At 43.4% G+C, this 18,243-nt stretch overlaps 1 protein-coding gene and 1 long non-coding RNA gene across 2 annotated transcripts; one reads left to right on the top strand and one right to left on the bottom strand.

Moving 5' to 3' along the window:
* The first annotated feature begins 326 nt into the window (after window positions 1-326).
* On the top strand, window positions 327-16,492 carry TFAM (transcription factor A, mitochondrial). Its single transcript, XM_005534137.3, has 6 exons — window positions 327-624; window positions 2,501-2,571; window positions 4,468-4,617; window positions 13,614-13,709; window positions 14,539-14,595; window positions 15,571-16,492. The coding sequence occupies exons 1-6, from the start codon at window positions 342-344 to the stop codon at window positions 15,784-15,786; spliced, it is 873 nt and encodes a 290-aa protein (XP_005534194.1). The 5' UTR covers window positions 327-341; the 3' UTR covers window positions 15,787-16,492.
* On the bottom strand, window positions 9,801-13,568 carry LOC148183750 (uncharacterized). Its single transcript, XR_015773233.1, has 2 exons — window positions 11,862-13,568; window positions 9,801-9,866 (listed from the first exon to the last, which is right to left on the bottom strand). It is a non-coding gene; the product is annotated as an uncharacterized LOC148183750 (long non-coding RNA).
* Window positions 16,493-18,243: the final 1,751 nt, after the last annotated feature.

Genomic DNA, 18,243 nt, shown 5'->3' with positions numbered 1-18,243 from the left:
TCTGTTCTGGAGCTATGGCGTCTGCTCTTTCAGACATAACTGCGCCCAAGAGCTAGTCATTGCGAAGACAAAAAAAAAAACAGTGTAGCCGTGGAGTTAAGTTTTGGGCACACCTAATCAACAGAAATACTTAGTGGCCATTTGGTTTCTGATCTCCATTCCAGTTCCTGGCCGCATACGCCTCTGCAGGCGCACACAATGAATCTGCCTGCAGTTCACACCTCGCACGTCCGGGGGTCGGGACCGCGGCGGTCACCTTGTCGCGATCGCCCCGGCCCCGCCCCTCACGCTGCTGCCCCAGGGTGCCGCGCGCTCGTCGCGCGCAGGCGCGACGGGTCGGGATGGCGGTGGCGGCAGGCTTGTTGGGCCGGGCCGTGGGCCTGGGCTTGGTCACAGCCACGGCCACGGGCGGGCGGCGGCTCCTCCGGTGTGGGACCGGAGCGGGGCTGCGCGAGCGGGGGACGGGGGCCCTCCTCGGCGGTGCCGTTGTGTGCAAAGCCGGTGGCGCGGCGGATCAGCGCCTTTCTCGGGGGATCAGCTCGGATCAGCGCCCAAAGCGGCCCCTCACCGCCTATCTTCGTTTTGTGATGGACAACCGTCCGGCTTTTAGGGAAAAAAACCCAGGTACGAGGTTTGAGTGGAGGCGAGCTCGCGGTTGTTGATGTTGGGCGCCATGGCGCCGCCCCCCAGAGCAGGGCCATGGTCTGCGCCCCCCAAAGTGGGGTGAGCCAGGAAGCCGGAACAACCTGTCCCTTTGTAAAACTGAGCTTCGAGAACGATCCAAAGTCGTAATCTCAGAGACCCAAACCATCTGTTCATCCATACCATTCCCCAAGTGAATCTAGCATGGCCATACTCACTGCCTGCAAGTGCCTGCTTGGTCTTCCGTGCTGCAGAAGTCAAAAGAATGAACATATGTGTGTAACTTTAAAAATGCTTGATGAACTATCTCATGTAGGTAATACAATGATTTACGATTCTCAGTTATTTTTGAACTCTTATGTATTTGAAGTACATTTTTGTTGATATTATGAGCTGTGTATGATTTTACTTTGAGGCTTAGTAATTGAAAAATTGCAGGTCCTGGATTACATCCCTGTATATGGGAGAAAAAGTAAGTGTTTTTAGAGAAAAATGGTTTTCTGTGAATATATTTGATTTACTATCAAAAACTTCACTTATAGGCAATGCAGTGATCTTGCCAGAGAGCTGCAGAATAGAAAGATCTGGTTTTAAAATACTGTTGAAGGTTAAAATGTTTAAAGAACTATGGTCATATTGGGCAAGATTTAAGTAGGTAAAACCATTTGATACCCTTTTTAGCTTACTAGTTCAAGAGTTCCACACTCTCTTAGGTTGGTACCTTAACTATCAGAGTATATTGTATTTACATACCACACCAGTGTTTTCCACTTTTCCAAAATTGAATAATCTGCCAGTAAACATACTGGATCTGATATACAAATTGAGAATTTGGGGATTTCTAGTTCCAAGATAGGTAGTGGTCAAAAATAACCCCATAATTTATTCTCTTTTTCAGTGGTCAAAGCATCATATTTTCAAAGGTTTTGAGGTTGATCTACTTACACTAAAACCTTCCAGTTGCCTTGTCTTTCCAGAATTCTGAAAGTCAGGTCACTGAGAAGAGCTTAATTATGCTTTTCCATGAGGTGGTTGAGCTTTGTCTGAGCGGGGAGAAGAAGCTTGTCTGTTTTTTCTTTTAGTATGAAGTAGAGGGAGAGCCTGGAAAGGATTTTTCAAGAAAAGAAAACCCTACATCCTCTTTGCACCACACTTGGGTTTGTTTGGGGGTTTGTTTGCTCGGGGCTTTTTTGTTGTTGGTTGGGTTTTAATTATTCTTTTCCCCTTTGCAAATTCAAGTCTGGCTGGAAGTCTCATCAAATCACCCTAGTGTGAGAGCCAGAGGCAAAGACAGTCAATCAAAAACCAAAGTAGACTAAAGTCACTAATTTTGTTTGTTTGAGGAGGAAATTATTTTTTAAACTTCATTTGAATGGTATTGTAAGTAAAGGATAATAAAATCAAAGTACATGTGCTATATCAAGTGGATGAAGTCGCATTATGCTTGAATGAAGAATTCAGCAGACTCTTTTTGCTAAAAAACTTAGAACTGGAAATTTTACTTTTGGTTTCTTCTCTGCTCCCCCCTACAAATTCAGACCGTCTTGTGTTGTATAGAAAAGGATCCAGCTCAAAAGGCAAAAAATATTAAATTTTTGTGGAGTAATAATAGCTGCCTTAAAATGGTGCTTCAGTTTATAACTGTGTGTTATGTTCCAGATGAGCAGTGACTCTTCCCCATCCCCCAAATATTGTAGTGCCCTTTAAGTGCCACAGTGAGTTAGTTTTATGAAAGGATGAAAATGCATTTGTACAGGAAGATGATACCTGTGACAGCTTTCCCTGGGAAAAAGTGAAGAAGTTTACTAAAGATATAATGCTGATCTTTATTTCTGGGCTTTCTCATTTTAATGTACAGAAGCGAGCAACCTGGAACTGATTAAAAAAATAGCAGGTGCATGGAAGGAGTTGCCAGCTTCACAGAAGCAGGTATGGTTGTATCCTTTCCCTGAGTACTTTGAACTCTACAGGTGGTGGGGTTTTATTTGATTTGGTGTCTTTTGTGGTTTTTTTGTTGAGTCTGGTGGGTTGTTTTGGTTGGTTGGTTTGTTTTTAAAGGGCTTGAAAAAGCACATGTACAAAGGTTCAGGCATCAAAACAATTGGGAGAATGGAGAGCTTTGAATAACTCAAGGGAGGTGTGGTGGGGTGGCCCTGGCTGAATGCCAGGTGCCCACCAAAGCCACTCTTGGTTGCTCTCTTCAGCTGGGTGGAGAGAAAAAGCAAAACATTTGTGGGTCAGAATAAAGCAGGGAGAGGTCCCTCAGCAATTGCTGTCGGGGCAGAACAAACTTCACTTGGGGAAATCAGTTTATTACTGATTAAATCAGACTAAGATAATGAGAAATAAAACCTTGTATCCTATTACCCTTTTCCCCCTACTCTCCCCTCTTCCCAGGCTCAATATCACTCCGAATTTCTCTTCTTCCTTCTGACAGCAGTGCAGAAGCATAGGGAACGGGGGCTGAGGTCAGTCCATCATGTGTTGGACTGACCTCAGCTGCTCCTTCCTGTTCAGTGGGAGAACTTGGGGTCTGTCCCCCAGGGGACAATCCTCCATGAACTGCTCACAATGTGAGTCTTTCTCATGGACTGCAGTTCTTCATGAACTGCTCCAGCATGTGTCCCTTTCCATTGGCTGCTGTCTTTCAGGAACAGGCCGCTCTATTGTGGGTCCCCCACAGGGTCATAGCCCCCTCTATGCCTCCCCCTGCTCCAGTGTAGTCTCCATGGGCTGCAGGTAGATCTCTGTTCCCCATGGTCTGCAGGGGCACAGCTGCTTCACCATGGGCAGCACCCCAGGCTGAAGGGGAACCTAAACTGGTGCTTGGAGCATCTCCTGCCTCTCCTTCCCTGACCTTAGGATCAGTAAAAATGTTCTTCTGATATGGTCTGCCTCCTTTCTCTGGCTGAAGTTGTGCAGTTTTCTTCACTTTCTTAACAGTTATCCCTGAGGTGCCACCACCATACTGATGGCCTCTTGGGTGTGATGTAGTAGTGGATGCCTCTTGGAGCTGGCTGCCCTTGGCTCCAAGACATGGAGCAGCAGACATGGCAGCTTCTCATAGAAACCATCCCTGTACCCCCTTCGCCACCAAAATCTAGCCATGCAAACCCAATACAGGAAGACACTTTGCTACTTGTACTTGAACTTGTACATGACCTTGACTTTAACAGTTTTAATCTGTTGCCAGAGAAATGACAGCTGTCTTCCATGTAACTGTAGGGCTGCAAACCAATTATTTCTCCTTTTTGAATGGCAGTATTGCATTACATGTATAATACAAGTTTTGTAAAGTTGTTCTGCTCTCATGTATAAGGTAGGTGAAACCTCAGTTAATTTTGAAGAAAGGACCAACTTCTTTTACTTCATGTAAATTTCTTTTAAGAGTCAACAAATTAAGTCATAAGTAGTGAAGTTTCTGTGAGTGGCAGTTTCAAGGGATAACATAAAGCAGCAACTCTAGGACTTGCTGATCATTGCTGAATTTAAGTGCTATTTATAGCAAAGTAATGATTTTTCTTCCTTGACTGCAGTTAGCAATTAGAGACAGGACTAAATTCTGTTTTCTAAAGGAAATACCTTTGTTCAGTAGAATTGAGGTGCTCTCACATCCCTTCTGGACTACACTCTGTGTACCTTTCCTTTTGTGTCTCTGAAATGTAGAACAGCAAATCAAACATGAAAATCTGATGTTCTGGTGTAATTTTTTTAATCTGTAATTTTCTGCTCATGGGGTAGAATTGTTAGCTTGTCTAATGGTTAAGTGCTTCTGACTGAAAGCATCTTGCTTAAGTTTAACACTGGTGGTGGTTTGTGTTGTAGGTTTATGAGGAAGCAAGAAAGACAGACTGGAAAAGATACGGAGAGCAGATGGCCGCTTATAAAGCCCAACTGACTTCAGCCCAGGCTGCAGCTTTGAAAGAGGAAAGAAGAAAACAATTGGAAAAGAGAAAATCGATGAGGGCAAAAAGAGTAAGTATTTTGAAGTTCAGGTTTCTTTTCTCTTAAGGAACTTGAAGTCTGTTTGTCTAGTATACAAAGCAGAGTTGAAGCATGTTTTAGAAATACAAAAGCAGCACAGAATAGGAGAAAACACACAAAAAACACAAATCCCCCAAAATGCCGTGCACTAAAATAATTACTGGTGTTAGCAGTTATTTTAGTGGCTTTCCCATGCTTGAAGAGCACAGAACTAGCATGGATCTTTGTTCCTAGAAGTAGCTTCTCTATGTTTTTTTTCTCCCTGTTTCTAGAGCTGCCAGTGAAAGGATAGACACTAAAAGACATTTGGACCAGCAACATTTTCTTTGGTTGGGAAGACATCCAGAAATGGATTTTTACAGAGACCTTGTATCTGTTAGCTGATGAGGTCCTACAAGCTAGCAGCTGTTTGAAGTAGCCTTTTTTCCTTCCTGTTTTGGGCTCTGTCACTGTGTAGCTGCTGCTGTGACATATATTTGTGTCCTTTACTAGCATATTCATAAGGACCTTCTTCCCTATTCCTTTTTGGCTGGTTTATGTATAAATCCTTAGAGACAGAACCATCTGTAACAGTACAGTATTATGGTTTGTCTGGAAAAAAATCAAAGGGGTTATGTATTGTTTATTTATTTCTTTGAATTAAACTGTGACATTGCTCTCATCAGCAAAAGCAAAACAAATTTGGTTTAAAAGACCCCTAGTTAGAGGGAATTTTTAATCTTAATGATTCTGCTGTGACTCGATCTTCTCGAGTGTGGCCCGGCTAGCTCAGTGATGAGGTTTCTCTTCACTCGAGTTTCAAGCCAGCATATGTTTGTGGGGTTCACTGATTTTCTTCAAGAATCCAAGTCTATAGAGCGAGTAAAGAAATCAGGGGGGGACTCTCTCTCTGGTTTGCATTCCACAGTTTATTTCTGTGAAGGGGAATCCAAAGGATGAGAGACAAAGGATTTGGGGTCTGGGGGGGTCTCTTTTAACAGGGTTTCTCGGAGGGAGGGAACATCAGAGAGGGAACCAATTATTTTCTCAGTTAGTACATTTTACAAACTTTCTACAAATCAAGGTTACACACGCCAAGATAAAAAATAACAGACACCAACTTCTTCAAATGCCCACAAAGGTGTGGGAGTATTCTATACAGAGGGGCAGAGGGGGAGAGAGGGGGGGCTTGGTTTCCTGGCAACACAGGGGGGAAAGAAAGGGAAGGCAAGGTAAGCATGCCCTCTCAGCTTCCATAGCTCACAGGCATTCTGGGACAGGAAAAAGTTACAAACTTCCGTGTAGGAAAGAAGAGTTCTCTTCTCCCAACCCCGTGCTTTCCTGGGCTAAAGAAACTTCAAGCAGCTGGAAATGCCAGCGGGGTCCTCTCTTTACTCTATCCGGCCTCTCGCCGTGGGGCTGAGGAGAGAAACTTCAGTAACCATGGTAACTTGACGCCAGGTAAACAGGAGAAAGAGAAGCTGGGGGGGAATTACAACTAAAAGATGGGAAAAGATACATTTCAGGCTATCAACTACAACATCTCCCCCTAATTTTTTCCAAAAGAAGGAAGGGAACTTGGTTTTACTTCTTCAAACCAAGGGGAAGGGGTTTGGGGTGTATTGGGATTTGGGAATTCCACAGCATTTATCTGAGGTGCAGGAGAAATTAACTTGGTGGTGGTGGTAACACACCAACGTTGCAAAACAGAAAACACAATCAAAACAACAACAACAATTGCAAAAAACCCTAAAACAGTACGGAAAACAGAAGACAGCCATCCCGAAAATCCCCATCTTGAGAAAATGTTTACAAAACTGTCATACTGAGGATGGTTTCTTCTTAAAATACAGGTAAACAAGAAACAAAAACTATTAGCTAAATTCATCAATAAACAGATTCAACAGTGGAAAGTCAGGGTAGAATGGAGAATCTGGATTTCCTTCTCCACCCAAATACCTGTTTGTTCTTTGAACTTCTGCTACTGAAATATCGGGGGGTCTTGTGGGATGTTTTTCAATGTACGGTTTTACCCACCTCTGTGGGACCCACCGCAAACCCAGGGGTGTTGATACACAAGCGTATCCTCTTCCCCATGTCACTAATTTGTAAGGACCTTCAATTTTTCCACTTTCAGGGTCTCTCATCAGCACTGGTGGATGTTCCTTGAGCTTGTGTTTGCCATGAGGGGAGAAATGCTTAACCACTGGGGGGTTTTGATCTTCCATAGAACAGTTTAAAAAATTGAGAGTGAACAGGGCTTTGCATAATCTTTCCTGTGGTGTTAACTTTACTTTGTTTTTCCATTGATTTTTCAAAACTCTTTTGAGTGACTGGTGTGCTCTCTCTACTATTGCTTGACCTGTTGGAGAGTGGGGGATTCCTGTCTTGTGTCTCACTCCCCATTCCTGCAAAAATTCCTTAAACACTTTGGAAATATATGCTGGTCCATTATCTGTTTTAATTTCTTTAGGGATTCCTAGTACAGAAAAAGCTTGCAACAGGTGCTTTGTGGCATGCACACCTTTTTCTCCTGCATGGGCTGAGGCAAAAATTGCTCCCGAGAAGGTATCAATGGATACATGTACATATTTTACCTGTCCAAATTCAGGGATGTGTGTTACATCAGTCTGCCATACTTCACAGCTTTTCAGTCCCCTTGGATTGACTCCAGCACCCAGGGATGGCAGAGCTGTGCGCTGACAGTGGGGACATGTGGCCACAATGGCTTTGGCTTGATCTCGTTTCAGATTAAACTGTCGAATCAAACCTGGTACATTCTGATGAAACATTTCATGGCTTAATTTTGCCTGTTGAAACAGGTCAGGGAGTCTGGCCAGTCCAACAGGGGCAGCAGCCAGGGAATCAGCTCTGTCATTCCCTTCTGCTATGAAACCAGGTAATTCCATGTGCGACCGGGTATGCATAACAAAATAGGGATGTTCTCGATGGGAAACTGCATAAATTAATTTTGAGAGCAATTCAAACAAAGTTCTGTTTGAGATCTCCTTGAGGACTGCATTTTCTGCTCTGGAAACTACTCCTGCTACATAAGCTGAATCAGTGACCAAATTGAATGGTTCTGAAAACCTCTCAAATGCTCTAACCACTGCTGCTAACTCAGCAATTTGAGGGGATCCTTCTACATAATCAACATCTGTTTCCCACTGCTGCGTCTGAGGATCCTTCCAGGTCATTACTGACCTTCGGGATGCTCCAGAAGCATCAGTAAAAACAGTCAAAGCTTCAAGGGGCTTCTGACTCCTCTTATCTTTTGGTACCAAATTAAATTTTGAATTAAACAATTTGTGTGCAGGGGCATGAACTGAAATCTGCCCAGTAAAATTCTCCAGAGCAATTTGCAGGGTCTCTTGATTCCTCAAGAGGTGCTCAAACATTTCCCTGGTCATCTTCACTGAGGAGGTTTCTTCCTCAGAGAGGCTTAGGGGCAAATGTATACATGAAAAATCACAGCCAGCAAGTTCTCTCATTCTCAGCCTGGCTTTTCCAACCAGCTGGGCCATCAATTCCTGTGGCCTTGTAATATTTTTGGACCGATGATGACTGAGAAAGACCCACTCAATGATTATCAAATGGTCTTTCTGGTCCTTGTCCCACTGAAAAATCAACCCCTGAAGGTGTGGCAATTTCCCCATTACAATAAATTTGAAAGGCAGCTCTGGATGGCATCTATGTGCCTGTCTCTTCTCCATCATGCTGCTTACCTTCTCTAAAGCATCCCTGGCTTCTGGAGTCAGAGTCTTTGGAGCACTCAGCTCATCTCCCCCTTTCAATAAATTGAAAAGAGGGGCTAGGTCATCAGTGGCAATGCCTAGCCAAGGCCTAACCCAATTCAGTGTTCCACACAGAGAGTGCAAGTCGGCTAAGGTTTTGGGATTGCTGTTAAAAGCTAATTTTTGAGGAACAATTGTTTTTGCAGTGATTTCCAGACCTAGGTATTTCCAAGGAGGCATCTTTTGTACTTTTTCTTCCTGAAGGGTGAGTCCTGCAGTTGTTAAAACTTCGGTCACCCGGTCCAGTGTGGACTGGAGCAATTTTTCCTGGGGGGCACACACTAGCACATCATCCATATAATGCAGGATAATGGCTTCCCCCACCTCAGCTCGCACAGGGGATAACAAGGCAGCAACATACCATTGGCAAATCACAGGTGAATTTTTCATCCCTTGGGGGAGGGATTTCCAATGAAACCTTCTCATTGGGGCTTCTCTGTTGAGGGAAGGCACAGAAAAAGCAAACCTGGGGGCATCGATAGGGTCTAGAGGAATTTTGAAAAAGCAATCTTTGATGTCAATCACAGCCAATTCCCAATCTTGAGGAAGCATGGCAGGAGACGGCATCCCTGGTTGAAGAGGTCCCATGTCTACAATGACTTTGTTAATTTCTCGCAGATCATGAACTAATCTCCACTTGTCTTTCCCTGGCTTTTTAATGACAAACACAGGGGAGTTCCAAGGGCTAAAAGTAGGTTCAATATTGCCTTGGGCCAATTGCTCATCTACTAACTCGTTTAGCGCCTTTAATTTCTCTTTACTCAGCGGCCACTGGGGTATCCAAATTGGGGAATCTGTGGTCCATTCTAGTTTTTGGGTCTGGCGCTTCTCAGTGGCCGCAATCAAAAATCCCGAGGTGTTTTCGGAATTTCAATGCGGACTCCCCATTGGGACATGACATCTCTTCCCCACAGGGGAACCTGGAAATCAGTGACAATGGGGCGAATAGATGCTATTTGCCCATCAGGTCCTCTAATCTGAATGGGTTCCTTTGATATCTTGGCCAATTGGGCTCCCCCTATACCTTGGATGTGACTAACCATCGGTTGCAGTTCCCATTGTGGTGGCCATCTCCTTTCAGGGATGACAGTCACATCTGCTCCTGTGTCTATCATGCCTGTCATTCCCATGCCTTCACTACCTTTTTTCAAATGGCATGAGATGATGGGTTTGTTTTCTCCCACTGCTTGAGCCCAGTAGATCTGAGGTGCTACATCATCTACTGGGATCCCTGATGGAATGGGAATAGCTTGAGCAATTACCTGCCCTTGTGCCAGGTAGAATGGTGGGTTGATGCACCGTGCCAAAAGGATGAGTGCATCCAAGTCAGCTGAAAGAGTGACAGGAGAAATTTCAATCTCTGGGGGTGTGTTTTTTGTGTCCCCAATAACAAGAAACTTACAATTCAAGTCGGGGGTCAGTTTTTCCCTCAGCGGGTCAACGGAAACAACCGTCCAGTGGCGAGACCTAAAAAATTGATCTTTCACAGTAAACAATTTGAGAGGTAATTTTGGCTTCCAAACCTCACAACCATTGGTGTTATTTCGGTGGCAGAAGTCAGACCTGTGAGAAACGTCACATTTAAGAGTGTTATCACATTCAATTTTCCCTCCCCCTGCGACTTCTATTCTACTTGTGTCTCTGCGCGGAATAGACTCGCGCTGCGTATCTAGTTTTTTTGGTTCTGAGGACCCCCTCCCTTTTCCAAGTTTCTTTGCCCTTGCTTGTTAGGATATGGCACTTGGCAAAACTTTGCAAAATGTCCTGGCTGTCCACACCGATGACAGGTGAACGCTCCCTTCGGCTTTGCTGGTGATGGCAGAGTAGGTACAGTTGTGGCTGCAATCCTTCCTGGGGTTCTTTGGGAATCTTCAGTCCTTGGCATTGAAGTGCTGATTACATCCGTACACATCTCGATCAAAGTTGTCAAGGTCGGTGGTGGATCTTTCGGCAGCACCCGAATCAGTGCTTTGCAGGCTTCATTCGCATTCACTCGAGCCATTTCCAACAGCAAGTCAGAGTGCAGGGTGGTATTCTGCACTTGTCTTTCAATCTGTACCTTTAATCTATTCACAAAATCTACAAATCTTTCATCAGAACATTGTTTAACTTGAGCATAGGGAACAACAGATTCAGAAAGAGGAATATTGAAAAATGCTTTCTCTGCAGCTTTCTTTATTTTCTCTCTAACTCCTTTTGGCAAATTTTGGGCTTGGTCAATAGGTTCGCTCCAATCACCTTCACCACATAAATGATTCATGGTAATTATTTTACCCGTTTCATCTAAAGCTTCAAAATCACTGCTCAGTAATTCTCCCAAAAGGGTTTTCAACAATCTTTTCCAAGCCCCTTCCCAGAGCAAATATTCTCCTGGGGATAGAAGGCAGGAAAACAAATCCTTCAAATCATGGGGGACCAATTGGTTGGAGGAGAGGGTTGCCTTTAAAAGACTTTTAAAAAATTGGCTTTCCTTTCCAAACTCTTTTGCTGCTTTGCATAATTCCATTTTCAATCGAAATGACATTGCATTCCATTCTGGTAATGTTCCTCCCCTCCCATAAGTTACAGGTGCTGCAAAGAAGGCAGGCCTCTGTTCCTGGTTTGTCCCTTCACCCCCTCCCTTCACACTGTGTGAGCTGGAGGGAGTGACCTGGGAGCCAGCAGCAGAGAGAGGGCAGGCGGGGTTGCAGGGGGGGTAGGAGGGGTCAGGGGCGGGGTGCCTTGGGAGGGAGACACCCCTGAGGGGTGGGGCGGAGGCAGAGGAGGGAGGGTCTGGAGGACCAGGAGGGGGGAGGTCTTGAGGGAGGAAAGGGTTGAGGGGGGGAGGGGCAACAAAGGGATTGTGGGAAGAAGAAGCAACCTGGGGGTTGACCATGTGCTCGCCACCATTTTGAAGTTCCTGGGCCCTTTGTGTAACACTTGGGGGGAGGCTCACCATGTGGTCTCCTCCATTTTGTGTACCCAAAAGACCACCAGGAACAAGAGGAGAGGGATATTGAGGGTAAAGAGGGGTAGGAGAGGGAGCTGGGATGGGTTTTAGGGAAAGGTTTCCAACAGCTTGGCCAGAGCTCCTGGAACAGGGGTGCTGAGAGGACTCCCCCAGCTTAGGGTAACAGGGTTGAGGTAAAAAAACAGGGTTATCAGGGTTAGGATTGGATAACCTTTTTTCTTCTTTTTCAATAAGGGTTAGTCTAACCAAAACAAACAAATGGATTACTTTCTCTGCTGAACTATCTCCAGCATTCACAGATTCAGTCAATTTTGTCCCCACTCTGTTCCAAAAGGAAACAGAAGTTACATCTGCAGGAGACACTTGAGGAAAATTTAAAAAAACCCAATTCACTAATTTTTTCACTTTTTTCTTAGAAAACGGTTTCTCTCCAATTTGCAAAATGCCAATCACTTGATTAAAAATCCCCCTTTGTGCTACAGACAGTCTTGCACCCATCTCTGTGATCTCACCTGTCCGTCGCAGCTATTTCACCAACGGCTCCAAACTGCTCTGCATCCAGAAGTTTCACCTGGGATGGGACTCTTCTCTCACCCACTCCCTCTTCACCACTTCCCCCCTTTGGGGAATTCAGTCTTCTGAATGCTCCTGCCGTTGTCTCGCTCTCAAAAGCAGCCCCTCGGTGCACAGGGGTTCTTGCTTTTCTCCCCAACACGTCTTCCACTTAGAACAGCGAAGAGACGCTTCTGGGGTAGATGTCGTCCCAGCGGTGGTCAGAATCTCACCTTCCGTGGTTCTTCTGTCCCCTTTGTTGAGGGACAGGCCAGCCTCACGTTCTGGGCGTCATCTGACTCGATCTTCTCGAGTGTGGCCCGGCTAGCTCAGTGATGAGGTTTCTCTTCACTCGAGTTTCAAGCCAGCATATGTTTGTGGGGTTCACTGATTTTCTTCAAGAATCCAAGTCTATAGAGCGAGTAAAGAAATCAGGGGGGGACTCTCTCTCTGGTTTGCATTCCACAGTTTATTTCTGTGAAGGGGAATCCAAAGGATGAGAGACAAAGGATTTGGGGTCTGGGGGGGTCTCTTTTAACAGGGTTTCTCGGAGGGAGGGAACATCAGAGAGGGAACCAATTATTTTCTCAGTTAGTACATTTTACAAACTTTCTACAAATCAAGGTTACACACGCCAAGATAAAAAATAACAGACACCAACTTCTTCAAATGCCCACAAAGGTGTGGGAGTATTCTATACAGAGGGGCAGAGGGGGAGAGAGGGGGGGCTTGGTTTCCTGGCAACACAGGGGGGAAAGAAAGGGAAGGCAAGGTAAGCATGCCCTCTCAGCTTCCATAGCTCACAGGCATTCTGGGACAGGAAAAAGTTACAAACTTCCGTGTAGGAAAGAAGAGTTCTCTTCTCCCAACCCCGTGCTTTCCTGGGCTAAAGAAACTTCAAGCAGCTGGAAATGCCAGCGGGGTCCTCTCTTTACTCTATCCGGCCTCTCGCCGTGGGGCTGAGGAGAGAAACTTCAGTAACCATGGTAACTTGACGCCAGGTAAACAGGAGAAAGAGAAGCTGGGGGGGAATTACAACTAAAAGATGGGAAAAGATACATTTCAGGCTATCAACTACAACACTGCTGATCCTTTTTAGAGTATGGCACCACAAGGAATTCAGTAGGCATATCTAATATATAAGCAGATGTTAATTTTACAGCACCTAGGCTCCAGTCAAAATGTCAGGACTGGGGAAAATAGGAAGTGTAATTGCATCTATAACTTGCTGTACTTTCATTCTCTAGCCACCAGCCCTGTAGGCAAAGCATTCTGATAGTAGAAACACAGTTCTCTTCTACCTTCTTACCTCCAACAGATGTTTGCCCTCTTCTCTGCACACAGGCAGTATTTCACTTCAGAAACTGAAGCCTTACTGAAGAATAATAGAAAACCTGTCATCATTACTTTCTTAGAGTTGAATTTACAGAGTAGCACTGTTTGTTTCTGGAAGACTTAAATGAAGTAAGAATCAGTTTTAAATGCTTTTACAACAACTTGTGCAAACTCAAGTTGTTAGCTTTTTGTAGTTTAACATTAGTCTTGAAAAGCACTTGAAGAGCATCTTGACATACAGTCCAGTTTACACAATAAAACACCAAAGGAAGAGTTTGTGTTTGATTTTTGTATAAAATATAAAGATAAATGCTGAGTTTAGTTTTGGAACAAATTCATGCTTGGTTGATGGAATAACTTCTCTTCCTGTTTTTTAGGAATTGAATCTGCTTGGGAAACCTAAGAGAGCTCGTAGTGGCTTTAACATTTTCCTGTCAGAAAATTTTCAAGAAAGTGAGGGAGCTTCACCTGTGGTAAGCCAGGAAAGATTATTTTTCTAAAATATAACCATTGTATTCAGAAAAATCTACTTTAGATTCTGTCATTTTCAAAGGTATTGTTCAGTAGTTCACTATCTGGATGCTGCATTGCTTAGGTTATTTTTTTTAAGCTGAGGCGATCTGGCTATACTGCTAGCATGGCCTGTATAAAGTGCTGTGTGGGTATACAGACTTCAAACAATTTTTTTGCACTTGATTGTTACGGACTTTATGTGTTCCTTTTGTAAGAAGAATTATTCTTGCCTTAGTTTTGATGTAGTAATTCAGTTTTTCAGGGAGTTGTGGTGGTGTGCTCCTGTTCTGGCAGTAGCAGTTTATTGTACCTCCTATAGTTCCATTGGTGTTATGGAAATACATTATTTTCTCAGCAAACTCACAAATTTGCACTAAACTATGATTTGGGATGATGTAAGTTACACTGGTGGATTAGTAGCACTTGAAGTGCTAGAAACCCACCCTGTGTGCCTCACGTGCTCCTTACCCTACACATTTAGTCAGTAGGTCAGGATGGTGGATATGGTTTGTTCCTCACTTTTCCATGTACAAGGCAGGTTTTTTCAGTCAGCTGTGGCCCACACTGTAAATGTGGCCTAAATGATGCCCAGGAGCTTGTGTTGAACTATACAGATTATTATTTACTTATATTAAAAGGGTAAATAAGGGGAAGCAAGCTTTTGTGACTTTGTGCTTTTTTGCATTGGTTTGTGCTTGACTTTCCCTCATGCAGTATTCATCTGTACTTCTCTGAAGTCAGTCTGCTCTTAAAATATCTCTCATATATTACATGTTCTGTATCCCCTAGGCAAAGCTGAAGAAACTATTTGATACATGGCAGAAACTGTCTACTTCCCAAAAGCAGGTATGTCAGAGGATTTAGATGAGGCTCTGATATAATCAGAATTAAAAACTTGAGTCAAAATTGATAAGTTCATACAAAATCTTGAAGTCAGTTGCTCAAAATATAATACTGAGGAAAATACTCCAAGATTTTCATGCATCTTGATAACCTTTATTCCAGTGGTGGCTATTTAATTCAGTGTTGTTGAAATGTGAGTCAGTGGGATAGGATGGAAGTTTGGTGTGCCTTAAAGTGGATGCTAAGCAATATCTAGAAGAAGGTGGAATAATATGCAATAATTTGATTTTTTTCTAATAATCCATAATATCTCTAAACACCAGCATAAGAATTTGCTGCTCATGGAAAGACTTCTTACAAGGGAAAGTAACAAAAATCTACAAGTGATGTGTACAGGGTAATTTATTAATTTTGGTTGTCTGGGGGATAATTTTCTGCCAGCTTTCTCAGTATATTGAACTACGAATCTGCAGATGAGCAAATCGGAAGTGGAGGGATGCTGTACTGAAATCTAAACTAAACCTTGACATTTTCAGGTATTCTGTACTCTACTGTCCTTCCTCCTGAATGCCCTTCTTCCAGGTGTTTTTTAATGTGTACTTAGGACACACCCTAGATCCATATTCTTACTGTAGAAAAAGAATTTTAAATAGTTCTACAACTGTACCTATTCCTATGCCTCATGTAATCTAGCTGTCTCAAACTAGTGCTCAAATAAAAAATTTTAACTGTTAGTAGCAGTACTGAATACATTTCCTCTTTGGGAATGGCCAGCTGTTGACATAACTGCAATTTAGTGCTAAAGCTTTGTATTTTTCTGCCCATTTGATTTTTTTTTTTTTTTTCCAATTAGCTAGGAGTGAAAGCAAACGCCTGGGCTGTTCACTGCACAGGTGCTGTTCTAAGTCACCTTTGTGTCGTAGCAGTTTTTCAGAAAAAGCCCCTTCTGTAACTTCTTGACACCTTATTTTCTTTCAGCCATACTTGCAGCTTGCTGAAGATGATAAGGTTCGGTATGAGAATGAAATGAAATCATGGGAAGCAAAAATGATTGAACTGGGACGTGAAGACCTGGTGCGTTCCAAAAAGCAAAGGCTAAAAAAGAAACCTGCTGAAACTGCAAAGCAAGCTGAAACAAAAAAAAAATCTTCCTCAGGTGGAAACAAGGCAAAATTAAAAAAATCTGAAGAATAAAAAAATCCCCTTTAGTTGTCCTATTTCTGTCCTGCTGTGTTAATGCTGCAGTCAGCATTAGCACTGAAATCTGGAAAACCCATGAACGGCCCTTTGGAAAGGTGATCAGGTAAGAGAGGCGTTACTGTCTCTCAGAACTGACTGAAATAATCACTGTGGATATAGCCTGACCGGTAAAACAGCAATCAATCAATAAAGCTGTGAATACTGATACCCACTGACATCAGCAGAGCTCTCCAGTAATGGTACATAATATCCAGCTTTTATAAGTTGTTTTTTTTAAATGAAAAAAATAAAAGAGATTCTTTCCTTATGAAAGAATATTCTGTACAGTTACCATCTAAATTCTGTAAATGAGCTGAAATCTGAGTTAACACTGCTGTGTTTTATTCCCTCCTTGTTATTGCTAGTGAGATGTTCTACATTTCAACCATAGGCACAAGAAATGTAAAATGCTAGCTTTTATTTTATGCATTTGTCGTTGTATCTGTTAATCTGTGTATGCCATTTATATTGCATTTAAAAACCATATGAGTTTTGTATGAACATACCTTTATTGGGCTTTTATTTCCTGGTTTTGTTTGGATCCATACAAATGTTTTTGTCTTGCTGTTGTCACATTGGGATGGCCTAGAAGAAAAAATGAAAATGTGAACCGTTTGGACTTTTGAGTTTTGGTGTAATAAATACACATATTTTAGAGGTGGTTGGTTTCTTTCCTGTGGTCTCTCCATCTTAAAGTAAATAGGTATTTTGAGGAATCTGTTTTTAGAACGCAGGACAACTTTTTCACTGTTTGATGGATCTCATCTATTCTGAGTGATCCACAAAATAATCATGGAATTCTAGGAAGGCTTGGGTTGGAAGGGTTCTTCAGGATCACATGGTTCCCACATTCCTCCCATAGGAAGGGATGCCTCTCGCTAAATCAGGTTGCTCAGGGCCCCATCCAACCTGGCCTTGGACACCATCACCTAAAAAATGGGGTTTTTCTCAAACCCTTTGTGCTTGGTCAGTTTGTCAATGCCCAGCGGTTGACTGCAGAAATAAATTTGAAGCAATTAGAGATGAATTCTGCCAGTGCAAACCAGCTCAAGCTAATGATTCAGTGCACATAGAATCACAGAATATCCTGAGTTGTAGGACCCATCAGCATCATGAAGTCCAGCTCCTGGCTCTGTACAGGACACCCCAGGAATCCCCCCCTGTGCCTGAGAGTGTTGTCCAAACACTACTTGAATACTGACAGGCTCGGTACCCTGACCACTGCCCTGGGGAAGCCTGTTCAGTGCCTAACCAGCCTTTGGGGTAAGAACCTTTTCCTGATACCTAACCTAATCCTCCCTGACACAGGTACAGCTGGTCCCTCAGGCCTTGTTACTGGTCACAAGAATGAAGAGATTGGTACCTACCCCTCCAATGCCCCTTGAGGATGTTGATGACCTCAGTATGGTCTCCCCTTCAATCTCCAGTTTTCCAGGCTGAATAAACCAGGTGACTCAGATGTGCTAAGGTCTGCGCATCAGGCCTCAGCCAGAGTTGACTTACTAGATAAAACCTTACGTGACTGACACCACCAGTATTATTTAGCTAAAAATAGAATGAGACACACTAGCTGTTTCACACAAGCCAGCTGCTTTAGAAACTTTCACATAACCTTGTGTAGTTAATTGCAAGAAATGTATCATTTTAAGAAATTTTCACAACTGACATGAATAGGCTTACTTGTAGGATATTTTAGGGGAAACCCTCCCAATCAAGGCCTGGGCTTTGGCCAAGCCCTGCCCCTGCTGGATGAGAAGTATGCCATCAGACCCATGTGCTCCCACACTAAAAATATAATCAAGTCACTTCAGCTTACTGATTTGGACCCACTTTCAGGGCAAATTCAGACACCTCACCTGTGGGTGGACAAACCACACAAGAGTTTCTCAATTGCTGGGAAGGGTTCTCCAGGTCCTCACTGCAAAATGGGGCTCCCCAGAGAACACGGACTCTGGATGATTGTGGACTATTTGGGCAATTGGTGATATATCTTAATCACTGTTCTTTCCTTTCTCTCATATAGTAGTGATTAGGTGCATTACCTTGCTTATTCTTCCTTGTTGCTAAAGCCAGGTGTGCTGTTTTATTCAATATATCATTTTACTTTTGTATTGCCTTAATATTCATAGTAATATAAGACCATTCTTTCTATTGGTGCTGGGTCCTCTAAATCACCCCTGTCAATTGGCAAAACAGCCTCTCCTCATAAGGCTTCCCTTGCAGATCCTTCACCATCCTTCACATTCTTATGATGCTCTCTGATAAATTAATGTCTTTTTTGTTCTATGGTGTGCAAAACTGCCCCCAAGGTCTCAAGGTGAGGCCACATCAGTGCAGAGTAGGGTAGGACAATCACCCCCATGGAGGAGAATACAGGTTCAGCCTGTTGGCTTGCTGCAAAAGTTAGACTGG

This window comes from Pseudopodoces humilis, chromosome 9, assembly GCF_049639895.1.
Source record: "Pseudopodoces humilis isolate 2021_Gansu_Grassland_sample_001 chromosome 9, ASM4963989v1, whole genome shotgun sequence".
Lineage (NCBI taxonomy): Eukaryota > Metazoa > Chordata > Aves > Passeriformes > Paridae > Pseudopodoces > Pseudopodoces humilis.
Note: the sequence above shows the minus strand (reverse complement) of the source record. Positions and strands in the feature narration are given on the sequence as shown.

Coding starts and splice junctions, on each gene's coding strand:
- TFAM (XM_005534137.3), top strand. CDS start 342: ATGGCGGTGGCGGCAGGCTTGTTGGGCCGGGCCGTGGGCCTGGGCTTG. Junction 4,618..13,613: donor AATCGATGAGGGCAAAAAGA/GTAAGTATTTTG, acceptor CCTGTTTTTTAG/GAATTGAATCTGCTTGGGAA. Junction 13,710..14,538: donor GTGAGGGAGCTTCACCTGTG/GTAAGCCAGGAA, acceptor TGTATCCCCTAG/GCAAAGCTGAAGAAACTATT.